At 39.5% G+C, this 23971-nt stretch overlaps 1 protein-coding gene across 1 annotated transcript in view; it reads left to right on the top strand.

The window, feature by feature from the left end:
* The window catches only part of DLG2 (discs large MAGUK scaffold protein 2), a 1098948-nt gene that overhangs the window by 6772 nt on the left and 1068205 nt on the right, over positions 1 to 23971 (top strand). The window contains exon 3 of the mRNA XM_054164548.1: positions 9050 to 9181. Within this exon, the coding sequence (XP_054020523.1) occupies positions 9050 to 9181 (132 nt within the window). The remainder of the gene's footprint in view (positions 1 to 9049; positions 9182 to 23971) is intronic.

Raw genomic sequence — 23971 nt, 5'->3', positions numbered from 1 at the left:
TTTGAGAAAAGATCACAGACGGAAAGGCCCCAAATTACCTTCAACATTGCTATGAAAAAAAAGATCAGACTGTGAAAAAGGAGTGACCCTGGTGGGATGAGCAGCTGATAACCAGCAGTTGCTAAGATCCTTCTGTGGTCCTTGAACAGAGGGGTGTGGTAGGAAGAATCCAGGTCCCAGGTGAGCTGCTGATAAAGAAGAAATCAGTGGGGACTCTTCCTTCTGCGCTAAAGCGTGATGCATAAAATGAACTGATTATACACCAACTACTAAGTATTTTGTCAGGATAAAATTGTAGTTTACAGGAAGGGATGAGTAGAGGGGTATCTGAGGGACTGCAGGGGTCAGATATGCCCCTCTGGGGGCACTAAAGCGGGAATGCAGTTTAGTTTTCAAGATGCTTTCTGATAAGCAGGAATGCTGGAGAAATATTTGTGATGTTATGCTGCACTGGCCACTAACTGATCTTTGTATAATTATCCTATTCCTAGAGTAAGTTTAGTTAACCTAGTTTAAAGGAATATATTGAAAACTAAAACAAAACAAAACCAAAACAAGCCAAAAGAAAAAACACAAAGGCAGCAGTTTAACAGAATAGAAGGCGACATGTTGCAAGATCAAGTGTGAAGATACTTAGACAACAAATTTATGTTGCAGCTAATCATCACTGAGAACTAAATTTTTGCTTATGGAACCAATTTTCTTTACAGTAAATGAGAAAAAAGTCTGCTTCATTAAAAACAAACAAACAAACAATCAAATCCAAACACTCTTCATTGTCATCCCTTTCCTGGACACTTCTGTCCAGCTTCATGCACCAGTCAGTATTCTGTGGCATTACCACTTCTTCAGCTGGCATTTAGAGTTTGTGATTTAAGATTTTATTTCTTTGTTATTATTCCAATAAAAGAGTAAGAGGCTTTGGAAATGTAAACCATGTACAAAAGTTGCAGGAGGTGGAACTGTTGAGACTGCGAAATAGGAGACTGAGCAGGGGAGGAACATGACAAGTCACACAATGTAGAAGAGGCTATAATGGGAATAAAAGTAGTTTGCTTTCCGTATCCACTTCTGGAGGACAAGAAGTATTGTCTCTATTTATAACAAAACCAACAACAAAACAAACAAACAAATTATATAGTGGAAAAAAAAAATCACTGGAACTTCTAAGCACTGAAAGTAGATGGTGAGGAAACTCATAGATTTTGTGGGAGGTACCAGTGCATCAGGCAGCCATCTGTGGGATGGGTGCAGCTTCTGCCACTTCATCATTGCCTTTTGCACTGGCCTTTTGTGCAACTGCATCTTAACACCATTCAGGGCAGAGCTGCCTCCCTCTCACTCTAGTCCAGTTTCCCTTGGCATTTGGATGCTTGGTTTCCTCTTAATATACCTGAGTATACGATTGCCTTGTTCTGTGAACTTTGCTGTTGTACTTGCATAACAGTTCTTCTAACAGAGTATCTGCCCCATTTCTTGTCTACTAACAGAATCAAGATCTAGAATAACATTACTTCAGAACTAAACTCTTCCCAAGTTTGTGTTTTGCAGGAAAGCAGTCTGTGCAAAGAATTCTTCGAGGCTACAGCTAATTTAGGAATGTTGCACGTATTTTTACAGTTACAGGAGGGTGAGGGCAACTCAGAATTCAACCTTAACTTTAAATATCGCTTGTTGAAGGCACCTCTCCAGTGGCCCAAGATTAATCTTCACAGACTGTCATGGTCTCCTCAGTATGCTGATGTGGTTCCTAAAAGCTGAAGTAAACGTGCCTGATGATCCCTTAAATGATGAAACCGTGTTTTTTTTCATCCATTTGTTTTCCCTAGCAGGACAGAAGATGGGTTTATGTGCCATGTGTACATTCAGGAGCTGTTATTTTTAACCCTTTTGTTTGTTGTGAGTGCTCATTACACTGTGTCACATACATAGTGCCTTATGTTTCCTCAAGGTTGCATAAGCCATAGGTTGCCTTTTCTTGATAGTTCTTTTAAAGTCCTATTGCAGATATGAGTGGCCTGAGATGCTGAGAACTTTCTGGATTGTACAGGGCCACATATTCCCTGTCTATTCTCCCACTGTGCAATGTGCTAGATTAATTTGCCTCTTGCGTTTATATGTATATATTTTATGATTGTCATCTAATATTTCTCAAGGCTTTTGAAGCATGGGAGCCTATAGCTTGTGTCTTTCTCAGCTACCTTATAATGTTTCCTGTATTTCTTTGTAAAATTTTACTTGCTTACACCTCCTTCATGTGTACAGAACATTGCATATTAACAGGATTTATTCCTTGGCGTTGTCTGTTGTGTGTGAAGGTTAAGAAAGGTAAATGAGTTACTGATGGCTTTGGCTTGGATCAGTCCCAAGGCAGGTTGCCTGAAAATTTCTTACAAACTTCTGCATCCTGATCTACAACAACTTATTCTAATTTTTTGAGCTTTCCAGAGCAAAGAATCAAATCAAGTGATTTGCTCAGATTTTTGTCAGTGGTCATCTAAATGATGGTGTGAACTCTCCAAAAGTAAAAGGAGTTCTTGAGATCCTTTTCCTAATTTACTGAAGTTCACTCAGAAAACTTTCTTCCTCTCTTTCCTGGTGTTCTGGTTACATTTCTCACTTCTATTTTGGCTGCTACGTTTTACCTCCCCCGTTCTTTATGCCTTTTCCAGCTTTTAGTGCCCAACATTTTTTGCAGTCCTGTTTCTCCAAAAGCTGGAAAGAGTATTCTGCAATGTGTTGGCATGTTTGTCTTTAAGAAGTAATCTATGCCATGGACTTGGCAAGACAGAAAATAATCAAAATCTCACTGAAGGGAGGAGATACAATAAAAAAAAAAAAAAAAAAGGAGGGGGGAAGAAAACAATAACAAAAAAACAACCCCAAAGAAACCAAAATCCCATCATCTTATCAACTGAGATCTCAGCTAGTATTAGACATCCCTGACTGAACAATAATATTTTCCATCTAAGTCAACGTTTTTCCATGCTATTGCACCACAGAAGTCTATTTATTCACAAATGCTGATGCCAGGGGGTGGAAAGAAATGCAAATATGATCCTAAACTTACCAACAGACTGTTGTAGATCTGGATGGTGTTCTCTGAGAGGCTGTGGCTGCCACGGCCTTGTGCTGGTACAGGGCACAGTTAAACAGCTGGTTGTGATTTCATGCATGTGCAAGACAGAAGTTTCTTATTCTTGCTGAGTTTGGAATCATGTTTACTTTTTCTCTCCATCTTCTGAGTTACTTTGCTTCCTAGCAGGAGCTGGATGACAGACTCACCCCTGTGGAAGTCAACAACAGCTATCAATGGACTTGCAGGTGGTTCAAAGCATAGTAATTTGCCTGCAAAATGAGACATTGGTGCTGGCCAATATTTGTATACTGGCCCCTATAGACTTTGGCCTATATGGCTTTATTGTGGCGAGAAGGATCTCTGGAGGCTTGAAAATAAGTACGTAACAGCATCTGTCTAAATTGTGTGGTGCTTCCATCATCTGTTTCTTTGTTCTGAGTGATCATCATTCAACATACTCTGGTTTAAGGAGTCTCAGAAATGAAAGTTCCTTGGAGACTGATTTTGAATCAGTTTTATCTTTCTTGTATAGTTTCAGTGAATTCTTTTAGACCTTTTCCAATTTAATTATTGAAATTCATAGACATTCCTAAATTATCTTCATATCTAATATATTTAGTTAATCTAAAGGATAAATTATTTTAGCAACATCTGGGAGATATTTAGGAAAACTGTTTCTGGGATCCTATAGCTGTTTCAATGGACATCATGTTGAACTGCTGTGCGCAGGCATGGCTGTTGCTCTCTGTCCCATATGAAAGCACAGTATGTATCAAAGACTTTCTAATCAACGCAACTGTCTCCACACCAGCAGAGGTACAGTGTTTCAACTCTACCACTACTATTTAAATGCTGCAGTAAGTATGATTGGATGAACTCATATGGCATGGTAATGAGGTCCAGTCCTGCTGCCTTCAAGCAAGCACAGCTCCCAAGGGTGTTTCTATTTTAAGTAAATAGCTGAGCATTGGATCTACAGGATCAAACTGATCATAGAATGTCCACGTATACCATGGAGTTTGTTCCTCTGTAGTGCTGCAGTTGTTTAGGTCAGTGTAAAGTGTACTTAAAATAATGACATTTTGACTTCACAGCATACATATGCCTTTCTTTCTGGATGTCCTCACAAGCACTACTCTTCTGCACCATGTAAGCATGTAACTCAGTTTTTGTGTGCATAATTCCCCTAAGATTTCCAGTCAACTAAACACCTTCTTGTAATGAAAAGCAGTGTCCACCTGTAACACTGTAAAAACAAAGTTCAGATTTTTTTTCTGTTTCTCCTTGCCTATATGAAGTTTTGGTGATTGTAAAATGTGCTTGCAAAGAATGAAAACCTGACAAAGACATAGAAATAAGCCAGAAGTGGAAATGAAACCTTCTTCTAGGTATTGCAAGTGACATCCAGATCTCAGTTATGGACTCTGAAATGTAGCTAAGATAGAATTGATTTTGGCATGGTTTTATCAAAGTAGGTGATAAATTTATTGCAGAATTTCCTTTCTTGCTTTTCAATATGTGTCATTATGGTGTTTAGTTTTTCATATGTTTAGCTTACATTTTACAAGCAATGCTTTAGGAAGTATTTTAGTTTTTTGGTGCGAATTTAATTTCTCCTGATATATAATGCACATTACTCTGTATCTGCTTTTATATATGGCTTCATTTCTTCTTGCTGGTATTCCTGAAATACCTTCTCGCTGTACGTTTTATCGAACCTACATTCTGTTAAAATATTACCTGGGTTGTGTTAACAAGGCATTTTCTTGATAATTTTATTATTTGTTTCATCAGATGTATAAGCATTTCCCCCGCAGACTTTTTTGGCTCTGTAGTATAACTTTTTATTATGGAGCTTTAAAAATCTACATTATATAAAAATATGTCTATAAAGTGTGGTGGCTATAATGTGTGGATTATTCTCTAAAGTTCTCATCTGGAATAGTAACTCCAAGGAAAGACTTATTTGTTTTGTTTCATATATAGATCAATACATTAATTTAAGCAGAGATTCTGTAGAAAAAAATGTGAATCATTTCTCCTGTGGTAAAACTTGACATTGTTGGAGGGAGGAAACCAGTTTTCCAAAGAAATCCAATAAGCAAAGTTACTGAACCACAGTTTAGTTCCAGTGTCACATATCTCTGATTTGTTGCGTTGTAGGAAATTGCCTATTGCCTGATCGGTAACATAAGCCACAAACATTTGTGAACTGGCTAAAAAATTAGAGAGTGATAAAGCAGTAAAATTTACAAAAGTGATTGTTAGTTTAACTGATAACTTGGACAAGGTACTGTAGGAGTATAAAACCTGGTTTATCCTTAAAGAATTTTTTCTTATTACTGTATTAAGATGTTCTGAGTATGATTGATTTAAACAAAATAGTGCTGCATATACTGCCTAGAATATATGTGAGTTGTTGTAGGACTGTGTGTTCTAAATGGTTCTTGTCAAAGTAATCTTTCAAAGCCAACAGGAACAATTTTAAAACAGTGTCAAAGCCAACAGGAACAATTTTAAAACAGTGTCAAAATATGCAAAGAAAAACTAGAACAATGTCCTGTAGACCCCATGGGATGCAGCTGATACTGACTTTTCAGTGATCTTTTGTTTGCAGACAAAGGACCTATTCAGAATCAATACGGAGGCCCACAACTTAAAATATTAAATTGTGTATTCAATGGATTTGTAGACTTGCTTCAATTTGCTTTTGGTATCAGGGATGCCATAGAACAGAGGCCCTTTTTGGTTATGTTTATACTCCAGCTGTAAGGTATAGAACTTATTTTGGCTGCTAAAAATTAACCGTGTGCTCTATTAGATATTGTAACCCTGCACATGCAGTGATCCAGTTCTTCATGAAAACTACCAGTCTGTCATTCTTCCTGATGGGAAGAATGTGTGGGAATTCAGCCTCAGAAACTTTGCTTTAATTTGGGTGTCTGGGAATGCGGGTCTTATTTGACTATTGTGCCACAATCCAAGCAGTAAGTTCTTGCAGCCAAATATTATTTAAGCTTTTTAGCTGTCAGACAGCCCCAAAAGGCAAAGTACTGGATGTCCTCATCTGCTTTGGCTACAACTGGGAGTTGAAGATGGTTATTAGAGAGATTATTTTGTATTCTTCAGGCATGTAATATTACTGTATTATTTCATACTTTTGTTTGGTTGTTGTGCAGAGGTATGAATGTTGTGTGGCAGTGATGAACAGGATTATGTGTCATCATGCTAAATGCTGTACAAATCCATATGAAGATGTAGCCCCAAGGAAATAATAACCAGTAAAGTTGCTAAAAAAGGCTGAAAGTTGCTTTTTTGAAAGCCTAATATTAGTGCCAAGATGACTGGAAATTTGAATAGTCTCCATGAGCCCCATGGCTTCTCAGGAGTGCTCCAGTAACCACAGTTACACAGCTCTCCTCCTGAAACCAGAACATCAGTGGTGGCTTTCAGTCACCTGGAGGTGACTGGATCTCTCAGCACATGCAACTTGCCACAGGTTATTGGGGAAATGGGATACACTGCTGCCAAGTGCAGTTGTGCAGGAAAACGCTGCAGCTCTATGCAGAAGCTTAGAAAGTGAGTAAAAGTTAATGTATCCTATTAAAGCTAGAGAGGAAAATTAGGCCCAAAGATAATTGCTTGATCTGGGATTTAGCCAGGATTTAGATTTAACACTAAACTGCTCTCTGTTGCTGGTTGCTCAATTTGTAGTGCTTAGGACTGTTTTGGGGTCAACCAGAAGCAGGCTTTTTTCAGCTTGCTGAGTTGAAAAAGAATGTAATGAAAAGAAAAACACTGCTTATACCCCCAAAGGATGCTACTTTTTAAAGCTGTGTTTTAAAATAAGAATTATGCACTTTAGGGAAGGAATGAAGGAGGGGATGTCAGCACACTTCACCAAGTGACTAAGAGGAAGTGATAGGACATCTCTCTGGTGTTGAGTAAGGACTCAAATCTTATTGTCCTGATTGCTTATACTGTCTGCTATTGAAAAGTGTCCTCAGTACTGGATATCCTTTGCAGTGTTTTCGCACTACTTTCTGCTGCTTCACTTTAGTATAAACAATCATGTATTCATTGCATATTCCTCAGGAGAGTGTGAGTGCCTGATTCCAATCCATGCTTTGGGTTATTAACTAATGATCTTACTGAGAGCAGCCAGAGCTCTCAGTATATAAATGAAAGGACCGGTGTCACAGGTGAGTCAGACATAGTCACAAGGTCAGTGAAAGACGTGATGTGACTGAGGATTTTAAGACAAAAACAGTTATCTATTCCCAACTAGTTTTTTTTTTTTTTAATATCTTAACAATATTCCATTTGTTTTTGAGACTGTGCTTTTGTTTTGGGTGGGAGCCCAGCCCAGGTGTTAAGTCCTGGTCTTTAAAAGAGCTGATCTCTCTCCGTAAGCTATACATGGGTCCTAAGTGCACTAGAGGCTTTAGGTGAAAACAGCAATTCCCCTACCCTTACTGCTGCAGGAACAGCTCTCATAGAAAGAAGGGGTTCCTCTTGGAGACCTCCTCAAGGTGGGATTGCAAGAGAGAACTGTGGGCTTCTTCACTGTATGAGAGTCCGCACTGCTATAAAATGTTCCCTAATCTTCATGTGTATATATATTTTATATGTGTGTGTGCACACATGAATGCTTATTAAAATACTATTCCTTTTTATTCTTTATAGTTTCCTTTCCTCTGATAAAATGTTTGTGACCAGCTGGAATTTCTGAAAAGAAAGAAAAAAAAATTCTAATCTTCTTAAACATTAATAATTGATTAAATATGTCCTCTCTTTAATTGGAGAATGTTATCAACTTACAGAATACAAGTCACATCTCTGCCCTTATGGTGAACTCGTCAATTGTCACACCGCAAGGCCCACGCTACAGGGATTGTGTTCAAGATCCTTGGATAGACAAAGACAATAATTTTTTATATCGTGAACAAAAGGTCTGTCAGTTGTTTAGAAAAAAGTTGGATAAAAGCAGTTTGGTTTGTCTTTCCAAGCCTTTTTGCAGCACTTCATCGAGTTTACCTAAGGAGTCTGGATCTCTCCTGGTAGGGAAGCTTGCAGTGAACTCTACTGTAAGAGATTTAGATAGAGACATTTATTTCACTGAAAATTTTTGTTTGTTTGTTATGTTTGATTCTTTTTTACTATTTGGTAATCATATTGCAAGCTTGAGGCAATATAATTACAAAAGTGAGTGCAGAGATCTCAGTGTTACATTTGTATGTGTGTAGACATTTTTGTGAGCTGGTTAGCATGGGGAAAGGTCAAGTCTGATTCTCCGTTTTCCTCTTTTTTGTGCGTGTAAGATGGTGATGGTTGGATTTCATACAATTTTATATGACATTCGTACTCTTGACAAATGACTACCTAAAGATAATAGCTGTAGGAGAAATAAAGCTCTGTTTCTCTGGACTCTTACAGAGAAGTTGGATTGCTACATTTGAGCCAACGCATGAATGACAAAGTCTGCTATCAAAGACTCATTTTTACCAAAGATGTAGATAGCAATTTTGTGTACCGAGGGAGCAGAAAAAGACCACACTGTTGGACATTTGCCTTTTAGATACACATTTGCTATTCACAGAACAGAGAATTGAGTGCTACAGATGCAAAGCAAACACTTTCATGTCTTCTCTGAGTATGTTTTAAGGCCAATTTTGCTGCATGGGTATCCATAACGGTTATTGTCTATAATTTTGTAGCTTCTGCAAATTGTAATTTGGTCCAAACTCCATAGCTTCCAGCTGGTTTTGGATAAATGCTTCTTGTTTTAGTCTCTCCATTTTACCCATGTTGCTCATTGCATAGAACTAACGACAGAATACAACAACATTTGTAACAAATGTTCCTTACATGTGTGGACAATGCCTTTAGAAATGTGAAATTAATATCTGAGTGTTTAAGTACTTCACAGAGCCAATGAATGACTTTTTTTGGGTACTTGTTTATTTTTAGATACTGACCGAGCTTTAGTGCTGCTGGAAGAATACTGTAAGAAATTAAGGAAGCCAGAAGAGCAACAACTGAAAAAAGCCATCAGAAAGGTGATGGGCATCTTTAGGAGCAGCTTGTTTCAGGCACTTCTCGGTAGGTACTAATATTTAATACTAGATATATGCTCTTGAAGGCCAGAGCTAGGTCAGACCCAGTAACTTACTGGTCATGATTTAATTTGTGTTTACAATGGAACACCACATTGAGATTATCCTTCAAGGTTTTTTGCAGGGAAACTCATTGTACTGATATTCCAAAAGTATTATTTATAGTACAAGAAAGAGTAACAAAAACTTATGCAAGATAAGGCATTGAATGGTTATTCCTAATCCTTGCTGCTTTCTCTTGTCTAATGGAAGTTAGTGAACTGGAGCAGGAAATAACTATTTATGCAAAGTTGAAGATGAAGCCATCTCCACACATGTAAATGGCTAAAGTTTAATTTATTTCAGTGCACCAGGTAACATCTACAATCTTGGTGTCTTTTGCATTCTATTTTTTGTGCAAAGTGCTAGCCAAAGAAACAGAGAAACGAGTCAGGAAAAACGGTCAAGGATACAGTGAAACTTTGGCAGAATGTTCCCATTCATGTGATGTTGCAGTGTTCAAGTAGATGTGCTGATGTGTCGCTCAGTCTTTCTTCCATTGACTTGAAGGTGTTCATTTCATCTTACAAATGATGGTGTTTGTCAAAACCAAGCACTTGGGTTTTTTGAGCTTTATATAAAAGAACCTCCAGAAGTGTACCTGGTTGCTCTGGCATCCCTGTTGTCCCTGTGCCATGCTGTGCCTGTGCTTCCAGTCATGGCACATGGTGACAGCTACCATTCATCACCCTTGCTCTATCTCCCTCTGCCCTCTGGCTCACAGTACATTGGCCCCTCAGTATTTTATTGCTTCACAAACATCTGTACATTTTGTGCAGTACTACTCTGAAGGGCATGTTTCTTACACAAATGATGTTTGTGGAAGTACATGTACCTTCAAGTTATGGTTGTTTGAAGCCAGAATGGCAGCTGTGCTCATTGCAGAGATGTGATCAGTAGCAGTTAGGGAAGTTTTGATATTGTGTATCATAACAGTAGAAGCAGATCAATACTGCTTTATTACTGTGATGGTGATAGAGGTGCAGGAAGATTTTAAGTAATTTCTGTAGCACGCATGAAAAATGTATGTTACCAGTCTTTAGCTTTTCTTACAAATGAATGTAATTAATGTCTATACAATTTTACTTTTAATTTCTCTCAACTTCTTTGAAATTATTACCTTTATTTTATATACCGTATATGATTTTTAATACCTGTGTATTCTTTAGAAAAGGAAATGGATTCATAATTGAATGATAGTTATAAACAGATTTGAACTAACAAATGGGCTGCCTGGGGAGGTGGTGGAGTCGCCATCATTGGAGGTGTTCAGGAGAAGACTTGATGGGGTGCTTGGTGCCATGGGTTAGTTGTTTAGGTGGTGTTGGATTGGTTGATGGGTTGGACGCGATGATCTTGAAGGTCTCTTCCAACCTGGTTTATTCTATTCTATGTATTCTAAATGTAAAAAAGATGGGACATTTCTGTGTTATTTTTATGAAGATAACTATAGATATAGAAGTGCTGAAGAAATGAACAAATCACAGAAGTGACATTGGCTGTACATTTACTTCTGCAGTACTTTGAAGTAATCCTTTAAAGTGTTCTAACATGTGTGCTTTGTGTGTGGCTTCACTGAAGGTTTTGTTGATGTATTACATATGCCAGAAATGAAAAAGTCATTACAGCTACATTAAGGTTGAATCTGAAGAATAAATGAAATATTTTGATTGCCGCAATAACAGATTGAGGAGTGTGGTGTTATAGCAATTAGATAGCGTCTTTTCTGTGTTCTTAAATGCTTCTTTTCATAAAACAGATTTGGAAACCACAAGATGTGTTCAAAGTTACTACATTTGGTTTGCTATTTGGTTGGTCTAGGGTTTGGAAGAACATAAAAGAGTGACCTTTCAGCATTTTAAATGTGGTAGGTGATGTTACTACACAATAGTGAGGTTCTTGTGTAAGTGGTGTTTTAAAAAACCCCAAATACTACCATGACAGCCGTGTTTGCTTCCAGTCAGTTTCTTTCATTCACCTATAAATCAGAGAAGCACACAAAGAAATACCTAAGGCAGAGCATCTTGTCTTGTTTTAAATTCTGTACTGCTAATGTTCCTCGTCTGTCTTTTATATTTACAAAATGTCTAATTGTCTTGAAAGTGTCCATTTTTGGGTGCCTAATCTTAATTTTCAGAGTCCCAGTGTGTATCACTATTCAAAATTTGATCTCATTTATAGCTGTCAGACATTGAGTTTATCCAGAACTGATTGACCTTTGGTATATTTAGGCTGCAACTACTAATGAAAAATGTGATTTTTTTGTACAGAAGTGCACATTCCTACCAAGTGTTAACAAAGTTTTATGTGCCAAAAGCAGGTTTTGTAGGTCCTACAGTTCCAGTAGAATTTGATTCCTTTACAAATAAATTCAGCTGTTGTAATCATCCTTGTCCTTCAAGTATGCATTCAGTCCTCACTATCTTCCAAAATACTTTTAAAAAATCTGTAGGGCATCTTAAATTAAGTATAACAGGAACAGATAAATAAAAATAATTAGAGGCACTTTTCAAATCTAATGATGTCTAATTCATTCTATTCTCAGACTTACGCTTGTGTGATTTGATTCAACCAGCCATCTTTGAACTTGGGCTCCCCATGCCTACGTGATTGCTTTTATTTTCAGTATGTTTCATAAATATTAACTGAATATGGAAACAACATGAGAAAAATGAGGATTCAATATTTTTCATACAGATATTCTACACATGCAAGAATCAATTTAAATATGGAAGTAAAAGTTCTATAAGTGATTTGCAGAAGGTTTATTGAAAGATTGTCTTTTTGCATTTTAATTCAGGTTCAAAAACATCTTTTCCCTTCAGGCTGTTCTTGTTGCTGCTCTTCTTGCTAGAGTCACTGTGTTCCGTCACAGCTGAATTAGTTGCTGAGAGGCACATTTTCAAAACTACATGTGGAGCTGCAGTCTCTGGAGTCCCATTTGGACCCCAGTGGCCCAAACACAATGCTTTGAAAATCCAGCCCTAAGAGGAGGGAGGAGGAAAAACTCTTCAGAAGGAGCATGCAAGGGGAAGAACCCATCTTTAGATATTGACGTTACTCCTAAGTTATTTCCAAATAGTTTTTGCTAAAAAAATGTGCCAACCTTCTCTGCATGGTGAAGACTTACGGTACTATTATTATTACGAACTGGTAAAGATTTTTGCTTTTCGTAGGGTCGTCTGTAGCTAGGTGATATGGACATGCTGGAACATGTCCAGAGAAGGACCACAAGGATGATCAGAGGGCTAGAGCGCCTCTCTTATGAGGACAGGCTGAGAGAGTTGGGGTTGTTCAGTTTGGAGAAGAGAAGGCTGCAATAAGACCTTATTGTGGCCTTTCAGGATCTTAAGGGGACCGACAAGAAAGCTGGTGAGGGATGTTTTAGGATGTCAGGTAGTGATAGAACTGGGGGGGAATGGACCCAAGCTAGGGGAGGGTAGATTTAGATTAGACATTAGAAAGAAGTTCTTCCCTATGAGGGTGGTGAGACACTGGCACAGGCTGTCCGGGAAGGTGGTGGAAGCCCAATCCCTGGATGTTTTTACGGCCAGGCTGGATGGGGCTCTGGGCTGCCTGATCTAGTGTGAGGTGTCCATACTCATGGCAGGGGGGTTGGAACTAGATAATCCTTGAGGTCTCTTCCAACCCTGACAATTCTGTGATATGAAAACCACAGGGTCCTTTCAAATTGTACCATGTGTTCTGGTGTGAACATTTATGGGTTTAAAAACCTTGCAAGGAAGAGGAAATTAAACCTGTGGAAAGACAAATGCCTTGTTTGTCAGGATTCTCTCATAACAGGGCATCTTGTATGCACTGTGCAGATAGGGAGTAATAGCTATTTGGATATATCAAAATGACCAAACTTTTAAAAGTATTTTTTTCTCTCCCTAGTTCTACTCCGTATGAGACTTAGTAAGTGTTTAGAATGCAATCCATAGCTTAGTAAATGTTATTTCTAAAACCCTCTGCTGTATATTTGTCTAGCCTTCATTTCATTAGGAGAAGGGCATGATCCTACAGCTTAGGAGGCCGTTCTGTGGAACGAGAATGGATGAAAGGGGTTTATGTCAGTGTTGTTTGTAGTGGGGATTGTTGGGGTTTTTTGTGTAGATGCATCGCTATAAAACATCATTTTGCTTCTAGCAGGAATTAAAGTGCCACAAATAGCTGTAATCATCTTATGCAGCATTAGGTAAAAACTAATTTCAATAGGTTTTTCTAAAATTCGGATGAACCCAATCTGCAGTGAATGACGTATTTCCTGAGGACTTTGAAACTACGCCATATGGGTTATTTTCCTCATTCTTGAGTAACTTTGCCTGGCATAATTTCAACTAAAATTTGCAGTGTGCCTTTTTGAGTGTGTGTGTGTGTGTGTGTGGTATCTGTGCCATTTGTGCAAAATAATGTGGATGTTATGAAACTGCATTTCTTAAAAGTTGCTGTAGCAAACACTTCTATAAGGATTACAGAATTTACTGCTCATCTGTGCCACAGCCTGTATTTAGACATAGGATATAATTTTGTGGTTTTAGTAAGGGGGATTTTTTTAGACTCTTTAGCTCATTCATCTCACTTTTAAATAAGCCCTGTTATAACAATTAATTTTAAAAGACTAATAATGTCTTTTACACCAAGTAAAAAAAGAAATCAGATTGTTCTGCACTCACGTATTACTTTTCTTTTAAAACTTTAGGTAAATTAAGTGGCAGTATATCTCAAGTGTTAAGTTGGTATCTGGACTTTCAGGAATGTAGTTATATTGTGCTGTAGGACACATAAGGTATATGAATAGGAATTAAGAGAGCCAAAGCAATCCCCCCTTTGCTTTAATTATTTTATAATGTTCATATCCATTGAAAAATAGCATAGCCATTGACAAATGCAAACATTTAGTATGGTAAACATGAAGCAAGTCAAGATCTTGATTTCCTATGGGTTTGTCTTCGTTTGGTGTCTACAAAACTGTGATCTGGGATTGAAATTCCCCTTGAACTTAGGGAATGGTAGAATTTCAAGATAGAAAGAAATTGGAGAGGAACTTTTTATAGGAGTAATGGTAGGATGTTGAAACATGCCCCTGTCACAAAAGGGAAATCCTAACAGTGAAAAGTGGTGAAGATTTTGATAGATGTAGCCGTGCATATCAACTAAGAATATGATTAAAGAGTCCCCCCATTTGTAGGCTTTAGTTCTGAGAAGTATAGTTGTGCTCTTTGGGACTCAGGGAGGCCTGGTCTGGTAAAGGATCATCCCTGCTCACTGAAGAGGGGTTGGAATAGGTGACCTTTGGAGGGCCCTTCCAACTCAAACCATTCTGTGATTGTATGATTTCATGATATAGAGAGAAGAATGTAGAGGCAATTAATGGAAAGACAAGGAATTTGTTTAAGTATGTTGTGCTTAAGGAGTAACTCTTTAAACAGTGTCAGAATGAGGCTTGTCAGAACTGGAGAACAGATGTGTGAACATCAGGATAAATGGGGAGAAAAGCACAAGACCTGCAACACAGTTCAGGGATGGAAATGTCTCTGCACCAAAGTAGGTGCTGAGGAATTACTATACATGCCAGAGAAAAAGTCAGGATCATCCAACACCTCAAAAATCCAGTGCTAGTTGTACATGGTAGTGCTGACCAGTGTTAAAAAGCTTTTGAGATTTGCACAGAAGCCATGAAAACATTCCATAAAATACCACAGGGTGTTATTATCTGCTTCTGTGGTCTGTCTTTAAGAAACACTGCACTCGTATTTTCAGGCTTTTCTCCACAACCACCAAGCTCTCTTTTGTACTTCTTTCTTCGAGCAAACATAAGATTTGTTAATCTTGTCACCACAGAAAATGAGATGATGCTACATTTCACAAGGTTCCTGGTAACGCTGCTAGAGTAGAGGATATAAAATGAGGAGTGTGATTGACAATCACCTTTTGGAGGTGGTGGTGGCCCTCACTAGTACCAGTCTTTCTTAATCCACAGGACAAGGCCTGTTTCAGCACTTAGTGCTGTTTCAGGGACCGAAAGGATATGAAAGGAATTGCTGTGCAGGAAACATTCTCAGTAGGAAGCACAACCAGGTGTTATGTATTCATACTTGGCAAGTTCACTCTCAGTAGATGCTTTCATCTTGCTTATGTGTTGGCCACATTTAGCTACTTACAGTGCTCCTGAATGTAAGGTCACTGATCTCATATGTCATTGTTCATTAGACTTAATCTCAGTGGGCTTGTTTCTGATCATGTCAGGCTGTTTCAGCTCCTGTAACAACACTGAATTCCTCAGGAATTAATCCTGCACAGCCAAGCCTGCATCTGGCCCAGGGACATTAGGCAATCCTCTTGCCAAAGGCCTAAGTCTGGCATTCACAAAGAATTCAGAGAAAATATTCCCACTGACTTCACTTACCTTCAATTGTGTGTTGGAGTGATTCTTCCAGAGATTTATATTCAGACTCTCCCAGACTGAGAAATAAAGATTCCTATATAGCCATATCTAAAAATATTGAAACCCTCCCTGACTATTACAAATGTTGAGGAGCAAAAAAAACGTACAAAAACCCTTCAGTGCTCTGTAATATTTGAGAGGCATTCAAATGACATCTCTGACAATGGGGAAGCCTGTTATTACTCCACACAGAGTCCTACTTTCCCAAACTGGCATCGTTCTTTGTTGCAGCATAAATTACAGCAGAACCGAAATTTAAATTCAAGGGCAGCTTTTGTTTTGCCTAAAGACAGCTGCAGCTGCTTTTATTCTTGAAGTTCAATTCTCTTAGTAAGCAAATTTGTGCTTTCTCTCAAAAGAGCTAGAGGTAGCAGTGCTAGATCTTCAGCATGGTTTGAAGCCCTGTGATCTTTTTATCTTCAAGATGGGGGCTGGATTGCAGCCAGCTTGAGGGAATAACTCTTGCAGTTCTCCAGGCAAAGTTTGTTCATGCAAAATGAGCCATTAGATCAAAACCCAAACACCCCCCCCCCCCCAAAAAAAAACCAAACAACCCAACCCAACAACAAACCCCAACTAACAAAAAAGGGAAACCAAAAAAGACAGATCTAATGTAACGTTTCCAGGGAATTTTGGCCCACCATTGTTTTTTGCACTGTTATTTCTCTCCTCCTCTCTAAACTTTCCCCACCTTGTAGTGGCTTCAGATCCTTTGAAGGAGGTGAGGCTTCTTCACTTCTATCATTGAACATTGGGCATTCGAGTCAAAGCTAGCCAATAAGAACTGTAAGACAGATGCACATGCAGGAAAAAGACATATCACATTATATCAAGCTGAAGATATCCAGTGAGGGGAGTTTCACTGAGGTCTGAAATGTTATCCAGTCTTTCTTAGTTGTGTCTATCACAGAGGAGCTGAAATATTCCTGTATCTTTGAAAATATCAAAATTACTTTTGCCTTTGGCACTTACTGGGTGTTACAGATGCCTTACTGGTTAGAGATGAGGAGGAAATAGAGCCAGGGCATGGCACTCCCTGTTCTTCCTGGCTGGTTATTCCTCCATTCCTCCACCTTGAGAGAAAATGTGTGTGTGAAGATGTGGGAATCTTGCGTGGTTACCCTAAGTGGCTTTTTGTTTGAAAGGGTGTAAACATTACAAGCTTGTGAATTACCAGAAAAGGCTTCAATCCAAAAGTAAAGCGTTGACCCCTCTTACATTTATGGGAATTTTCATTGGGATCTCATCCTTGCTGTTGACCTTTTCCTTAAAGGACTGCACAAAAGCACTAGGTATGAATGTTGATGGACTCTGAAAATTTCATAATGCCAGCCCAGGTCAGTATTTGGATTCTCAGGCTATATGTGTACAAAAAGAAACCGATTACAGCACTGATACAACCTAGGTAATACATAATCACTTGTAATCCTAATGCAGCCCTCTGCTCATGGTTTGCTGCCTTTTAACCATAGAGTGATACCATTTGCTTTCAGACAAGGAACTCAGAAGCTTTTTGGAATTTTCTCATCTGAAATGCAAATGCATGCATTGGAAATAAACTATTTTTAGATTAAGTTTTTAATATGAGCAATGTGATAAATCTTGAGCTTGCTAGTTTTCAATATCCAGCAAGTAATAAACACCTTTTTTTTAACGTTGTTCCTGTAGTGTTGTGATGTTGTGGGTTTTTTTCCTTTTTCCTGTGTTTTTTTTGTTGTTTGTGTTGTTTTTTTTTCTTCTTTTTTTTTTTTTCTTGGCCATATGGATTCCATGTATAATTAGAATTAATAAAATGCAGTTGCAGCAGCTGTTGCTGTGTGTCTGCTGTCCCAGTGTGAAGCTTTTCTTTCTCTTTGCATTAAGTAGGGTTAGCCCTTTATTAGTGGTTTGTGGTGAGAACTAGAGACAAATTATTAAAAGGTACATTTAGATAATTAAGGCTTATTCAGAATAATGTATGCTTCTTTGTCAAGCTGAGGAAATATAAAAGAACAATGAGATAGATGATGATTTTTGGGTTTTGGCATTAAATAAAGAATGAGTGGATTTATATCTTGTTAATGTAGTTTGTACATCTACTAATAAAATGGAAGAAAATAATCTGGAACAAGCTGTTCCATCAGTAATCCAAATGTTTATTTTCATCCCTAAAATAGCAGAGCTGTTCTCCCTCTCTAATGTTGTAGTTTGCAGCATCATTTTAGGCTAGACTGTGATGTGGTTTTCATTTAATGAATATAACTTTTTAAGAAAATGCATGGTAATTTTGAGATCACACAAGAAGAGTGTTACACCTTTTGCTTTTCAAAGCTTTTATAAATGAGCCAAATCTGCTTTCTAGTGCCACCCCTGTGGCTCTTCAGCCAGTGAAAAACCTTGATTTATGTGATTTAAGTGCAACTGGGATTCAGCACTGAATAGTAAGATGCATGAGAGTAAAGTAGTTAATCGTACATATACATATATTTGTGTGTGTGTGTGTATATATATACATGCAAATATATAACTTATATATATACACATACTAACAGTTAAATGTGAATATATTTATTTCAAACTTTGTGGTTTGCTCAGGTGTGATTCTGTACTTTGAAGCTCTGTTAGTTATTAAAATATGTCTTGACAAGAAATACTGCAGATTGCATTTTTCATTCCCTTTGTGTGTTTATTCTGTCCTGTGGTCCATTTTCTGCATCTGTCTTTAGGCTCTGTCACCCTGATCTGCCACCGACATGATTATGAGCTCTTTTCGAGGAAGACTCAATATACATGTCCTTCATTTGTTCTTTCCTCTCTCCATTTTTTCATCATAGTTTGGGTTTGAATTTCTGCTGATGTAGTTGATTAAGGGACTACTGCATAAAATCCCGGGCATTAAACACAGAAAATAGCCTATATAGTAATTATTAGTATGCTATGTTACACAGAAATGCTGTGCAAAACAATGTGAAGAAAATTAGGTCTCTACTAGAATTCAGATAGCGTCTGTGACCCAAGTTGAATTCCTGTAAATACACATAGTCTGATACTTCTTCTTTATTTAACCTCAAACTGTTTTCCTTCCAAAATCCTGCTTCATTCAGTTTGCAGATGGGGATGAACTCAGCATATGTTTAATCCATTGCTCTCCCGTCATTATTTACTGTGTGATGAGGTGATAGAGGTAAAAAAATCTACTTATTTTAGAGGCCTGATTTGAGACACTTCTGAACTTATACATCACCACATGCACCACTTTTGACGAGTAACCACAGGTCTAGTTGCAACAGGGAGTATCACTATACCAGTATATCATTTGGGGAATTTAAAATTTGTGGATCATTAGATGGGTGATCATTTTGGAAAAATAACAGTGTACGTGACTTCTTGACCATCAGCGAGACTGTCTGCAGGAGTCAGAGGTAGGATCTAATTCCCAGGGTGGCATTTAATGCTCTTAAGCTAAAGAACATTCGAGAAATCTTCTTATCACTCTCAGCCTTTCATCTCCTGAGATAAATGCTGCAAGTATTGCTCAGAGAGCTTCTCTAGAGCAGGGCCATTTGGTATGCTGAATTAAATATCAGAACAGGGATGAAAATGGTGTGTGACCATATGGAAATGGTGCTACTTTCTAACTTTGGGAATTCCCTTTACAACCTTATCAATGTTTTAAAGTTAGTATTACATGGTGATTTCCTAGCCTTTAATGGTCATAAGAAGAGCTTCTTGTCAAAAAGTCCATTATGTCATGATGTTAATAACATACGTGTTTTAAAGCAGGATCAAAGCTGTGGGACACCACTTCTTGTGCTAATGGAGATGTTGACTCTACCAAAGGTACCTTTTCCTTTGTCTTAGATCTTAGGTTTTGTCTCAGTGTCCCCAGAGTTAGATGGTGTAGAAGAATTAGATGGTTTTGTTCTGCAAAGTAAGTGTTTTGAAGACGTATTTGATTGAGGTACTGGAATGTCAATCACCATGATTTTCAATAATGAAAATATCAAAGCAGATGGTGTTGAAGCAGCTTTGCTTGGAGGACTCGCTTCCAAAACCCAGCATTGACTGTGACTTACTACATGCCCTGGGCCAGTCTTCTGCCTCAGCTGCAGGTAGGTTAGGGATGTGGCTGAGGCGTGCCCTTGTTTCTGCTACCAAAATTCTGATTTTATATGTATATACACTCACACATACAAATTACATGTATTTACAGATTGCCCTTATTTCTGCTACCAGAATTCTGCTAAGGTATGTATTTTTGCATACAAATTATATATATATACAATATTATTAAATGGAATGGAGTCTAGTTGAGGGCCTGTATCTAGTGGAGTCCCTCGGGGGTCAACAAATTCACCAACGAACTGGATCAGGGCACAGAGTGCACTGCCAGTAAGTTTGCTGATGACACCAAACTGGGTGGAGTGGCTGATGCACCAGAGGGTTGTGCTGCCATTCAGAAAGACTTAGACAGGCTGGAGAGTTGGGCAGGGAGAAATTGAATGAAACTCAACAAGGGCAAGTGTAGAGTCTTGCACCTGGGAAAGAACAGCCCCATGGATCAGTATAGTTTGGGGACTGACCTGCTGGAGAGTAGTGAAGGGGAAAGGGACCTGGGGGTCCTGGTGAATGGAAGGTTGACCATGAGCCAGCAATGTGCTCTTGTGGATAAGAAAGCCAATGCCATTGGAAGGGGTGTGGTTAGCAGGTGGAAAGAGGTTATCTTCCCCATCTACTCTGCACTGGTGATGCTGTATCTCGAATATTGTGTCCAGTTCTGTGCCCCTTAGTTTAAGGACAGAGAACTGCTTGAAAGAGTCCAGCGCAGAGCCACAAAAATGATTAAGGGAGTGGAACATCTTCCTGATGAGGAGAGACTGAAGGAGCTGAGGCTCTTTAGCTTGGAGGAGGCTGAGGGGTGACCTCATTAATGTTTATAAATCTGTAAAGGGTGAGTGCCAAGAAGATGGAGCCAGGCTGTTCTTGGTGATGCCCAATGACAGCACAAGGGGCAGTGGTGGAAGTTGAGGCACAGGAAGTTCCATGGAAACAGGAGGAAAAATTGTTTCACTGCGGGGGTGACAGAACACTGGAACAGGCTGCTCAGGGGGGTTGTGAAGTCTCCTTCTGGGCCTACTTCAAGAAAGAACTCTTGAAGGCACAGGAACAGGCTGTGCCAATGAGCCGGAAGATGAGCTGCCAGGGCAGACAGCCAGCCTGGATGGGCAATGAACTTCTAAAAGAACTAAGGGAAAAAAAGAGGGTGTATCATCTTTGGAAGAAAGGTGAGGCAACCCATAGAAGGTTTAAGGATATTGCTAGGTCATGTAGGAAGAAAACATTTGGAGCTTAGACTGGCCTCTGCTGTGAAGGACAACAGAAAATCCTTCTATAAATATATCAATAGGAAGAGGAGGGGCAAGGACAACCTCCACTCCTTGGTGGACATGGAGGGGAATGTAGTAACAAAAGATGAGGAAAAGGCAGAGGTACTTAACACCTTCTTTGCCTCAACATTTAATAGCAGGACAGAATGTCTTCCAGACATCTGGCCTGCAGAGTTGGCAGATGGAGGCAGGGAGCAGCATAGTTTCTCTGTGTTCCAGAAGCAGGTAGTTAGAGATCTCCTCAGCCACTTGGATCCCCACAAGTCCATGGGACCACACAAGATCCATCCAGATGAGCTGGCCAAGCAGTTCTCCATCATTTTTCAGCAGTCCTGGCTCACTGGAGAGATCCCAGAAGACTGGAAGCTGGCCAACGTGGTGCCCATCCACAAGAAGGGTCAGTTGGAAGAGCCAGAGACTTAGAGGCCTGTCAGTCAGACCTCGGTGCCAGGCAAAATTATGGAACAGGTCATCCTGAGTGCAATCACACAGCACTTACAGCATGGCCAAGGGCTCAGGCCCAGCCAGCATGGATTTAGGAAAGGCAGGTCCTGCCTGACCAACCTGATCCCCTTCTATGATCAGGTGACCCGCCTGGTGGATGTGGGGCAGGCCTGCAGATGTAGTCTTCCTGGACTTCAGCAAGGCCTTTGACACCATACCCCACAGGAAACTCCTAGCCAAGCTGTCAGCCCATGGCTTGGACAGCAGCACTGTGTGCTGGGTTAGGAGCTGGCTGGATGGCCGAGCCCAGAGAGTGGTGGTGAATGGTGCCACAGCCAGCTGGCAGCCAGGCACTAGTGGTGTGCCCCAGGGATCAGTGCTGGGCCCCATGCTCTTTAACATCTTTATTGATAATGTAGATGAGGGGATTGAGTCTATCATCACTAAATTTGCAGAGGACACCAAGCTGGGGGCAGGAGTTGATCTGCTGGAGAGTAGAGGGTCTTTGCAGAGGGACCTGGACAGGCTGGACAGATGGGCAGAGTTCAAGGGCATGGGATTTAACACATCCAAGTGCCGGGTTCTGCACATTGGCCACAACAACCCCATGCAGAGCTACAGGCTGGGGTCAGAGTGGCTGGAGAGCAGCCAGGCAGAAGAGGACCTGGGGATACTGGTTGACAGCAGCTGAACATGAGCCAGCAGTGTGCCCAGGTGGCCAAGAAGGCCAATGGGATCCTGGCCTGCATCAGGAACAGTGTGGCCAGCAAGAGCAGGGAGGTCATTCTGCCCCTGTACACTGCACTGGTTAGGCCGCACCTCGAGTACTGTGTCCAGTTCTGGGCCCCTCAGTTTAGGAAGGAGGTTGACTTGCTGGAACGAGTCCAGAGAAGGGCAACAAAGTTGGTGAGGGGTTTGGAACACAAGCCCTATGAGGAGAGACTGAGGGAGCTGGGGTTGCCTAGCCTGGAGAAGAGGAGACTCAGGGGTGACCATATTACTCTCTACAACTACCTGAAGGGAGGTTGTGGACAGGCAGAGGTTGGTCTCTTCTCCCAAACAACCAGCACCAGAACAAGAGGACACAGTCTCAAGCTGTGCCAGGGGAGGTTTAGGCTGGAGGTTAAGAGGAAGTTCTACACAGAAAGAGTGATTGCCCATTGGAATGGGCTGCCTGGGGAGGTGGTGGAGTCACCATTATTGGAGGTGTTTAGGAGGAGACTTGATAGGGTGCTTGGTTGCATGGGTTAGTTGATTAGGTGGTGTTGGATAATAGGTTGGACACAATGATCTTGAAAGTCTCTTCCAACCTGGTCTGGTCTGGTCTGGTCCTATTCTATTCTATTCTATTCTATTCTATTCTATTCTATTCTATTCTATTCTATTCTATTCTATTCTATTCTATTCTATTCTATTCTATGGAGATATTCAAAACCTGCCTGGATGAGTTCCTGTGTTATCTGGTATAGGTGATCCTGCTCTGGGAGGGGAGGTTGGACTAGATGATCTTTCAAGGTCCCTTCCAATCCCTAACATCTTGTGATTCCATGCCTGCAGGTAGTAGTAGTAGGAACTGTTGTGGTGGAATGTCTTTAAAAACAGCTAGTATTTAAATAGGAGAAACCTGACTTAATTACAGTGAGACAGAGGGATAGATACAGAGTTGCGTCATATACTAGATACTTTATCACAAATCTTGCTTTTTCTTGAATTATTTTTAATCTCCAGTTTTGAACTGTAATATAGACCCTATAACTTCATTCTCTTTCTTTAACCTCTAAAACCAGAAGATTGCTCTGTTTTTATTGTCATCATCATTTCATACCCAGCCTGCCTTCTGAGGATTTACCAGTGGTAGACTGTCTTTCTCATGTTTGTTTAGTTATTTTTAACTTATATACAATTAATTTATGTTTTAGGTTTTGTAAATAGTGTTTGGAAGAAAATAACTATACTTGGAAGAAAGTAACTTTGATTTTTTTAAAGCTGAAGTAGGCAAACCCTTTCTCAAAATAAAGTTTAGAGTGACATCTTGTGGTAACACTGATTTAAAATATACATATCTGTTGGTATTTTATTTTGTCCACAGTAAGTGCAGTGTTTTCTTATTTTAAAAAACGTTATGCATTGCTTAGCAGAAGTGTACAATGACTTCTGAGTATCAGAAGCTTTTGTGAGGTCAGAGAAAACATTACTCTGTGGTGTAAGGTTCCTACAGGTATGCTTTATCTTTGACTGCATGAAGCTTTTCCTATGAATACCTATGAGTTCCCAGTGTTGTAAGTTCCAGTTCAAGATGTTTTAATGCTCTCTCAGCTGCTTGTTATCTTCTGGAATTGTGCAGAGGGTTTAACTAGCTGTGATGCCAAAGCAAGCGGTAGCACATCATCTCACAACAACATCTGTTTGTGCAAATTCATTAGCTGTCCAAAGATTTGTTTAGTTTGAGGTAAAGATAAACATCTCCAGGAAGTTAACA

Source organism: Dryobates pubescens, chromosome 10, assembly GCF_014839835.1.
Source record: "Dryobates pubescens isolate bDryPub1 chromosome 10, bDryPub1.pri, whole genome shotgun sequence".
NCBI lineage: Eukaryota > Metazoa > Chordata > Aves > Piciformes > Picidae > Dryobates > Dryobates pubescens.
This window is presented reverse-complemented; position numbering and strand designations above follow the sequence as displayed.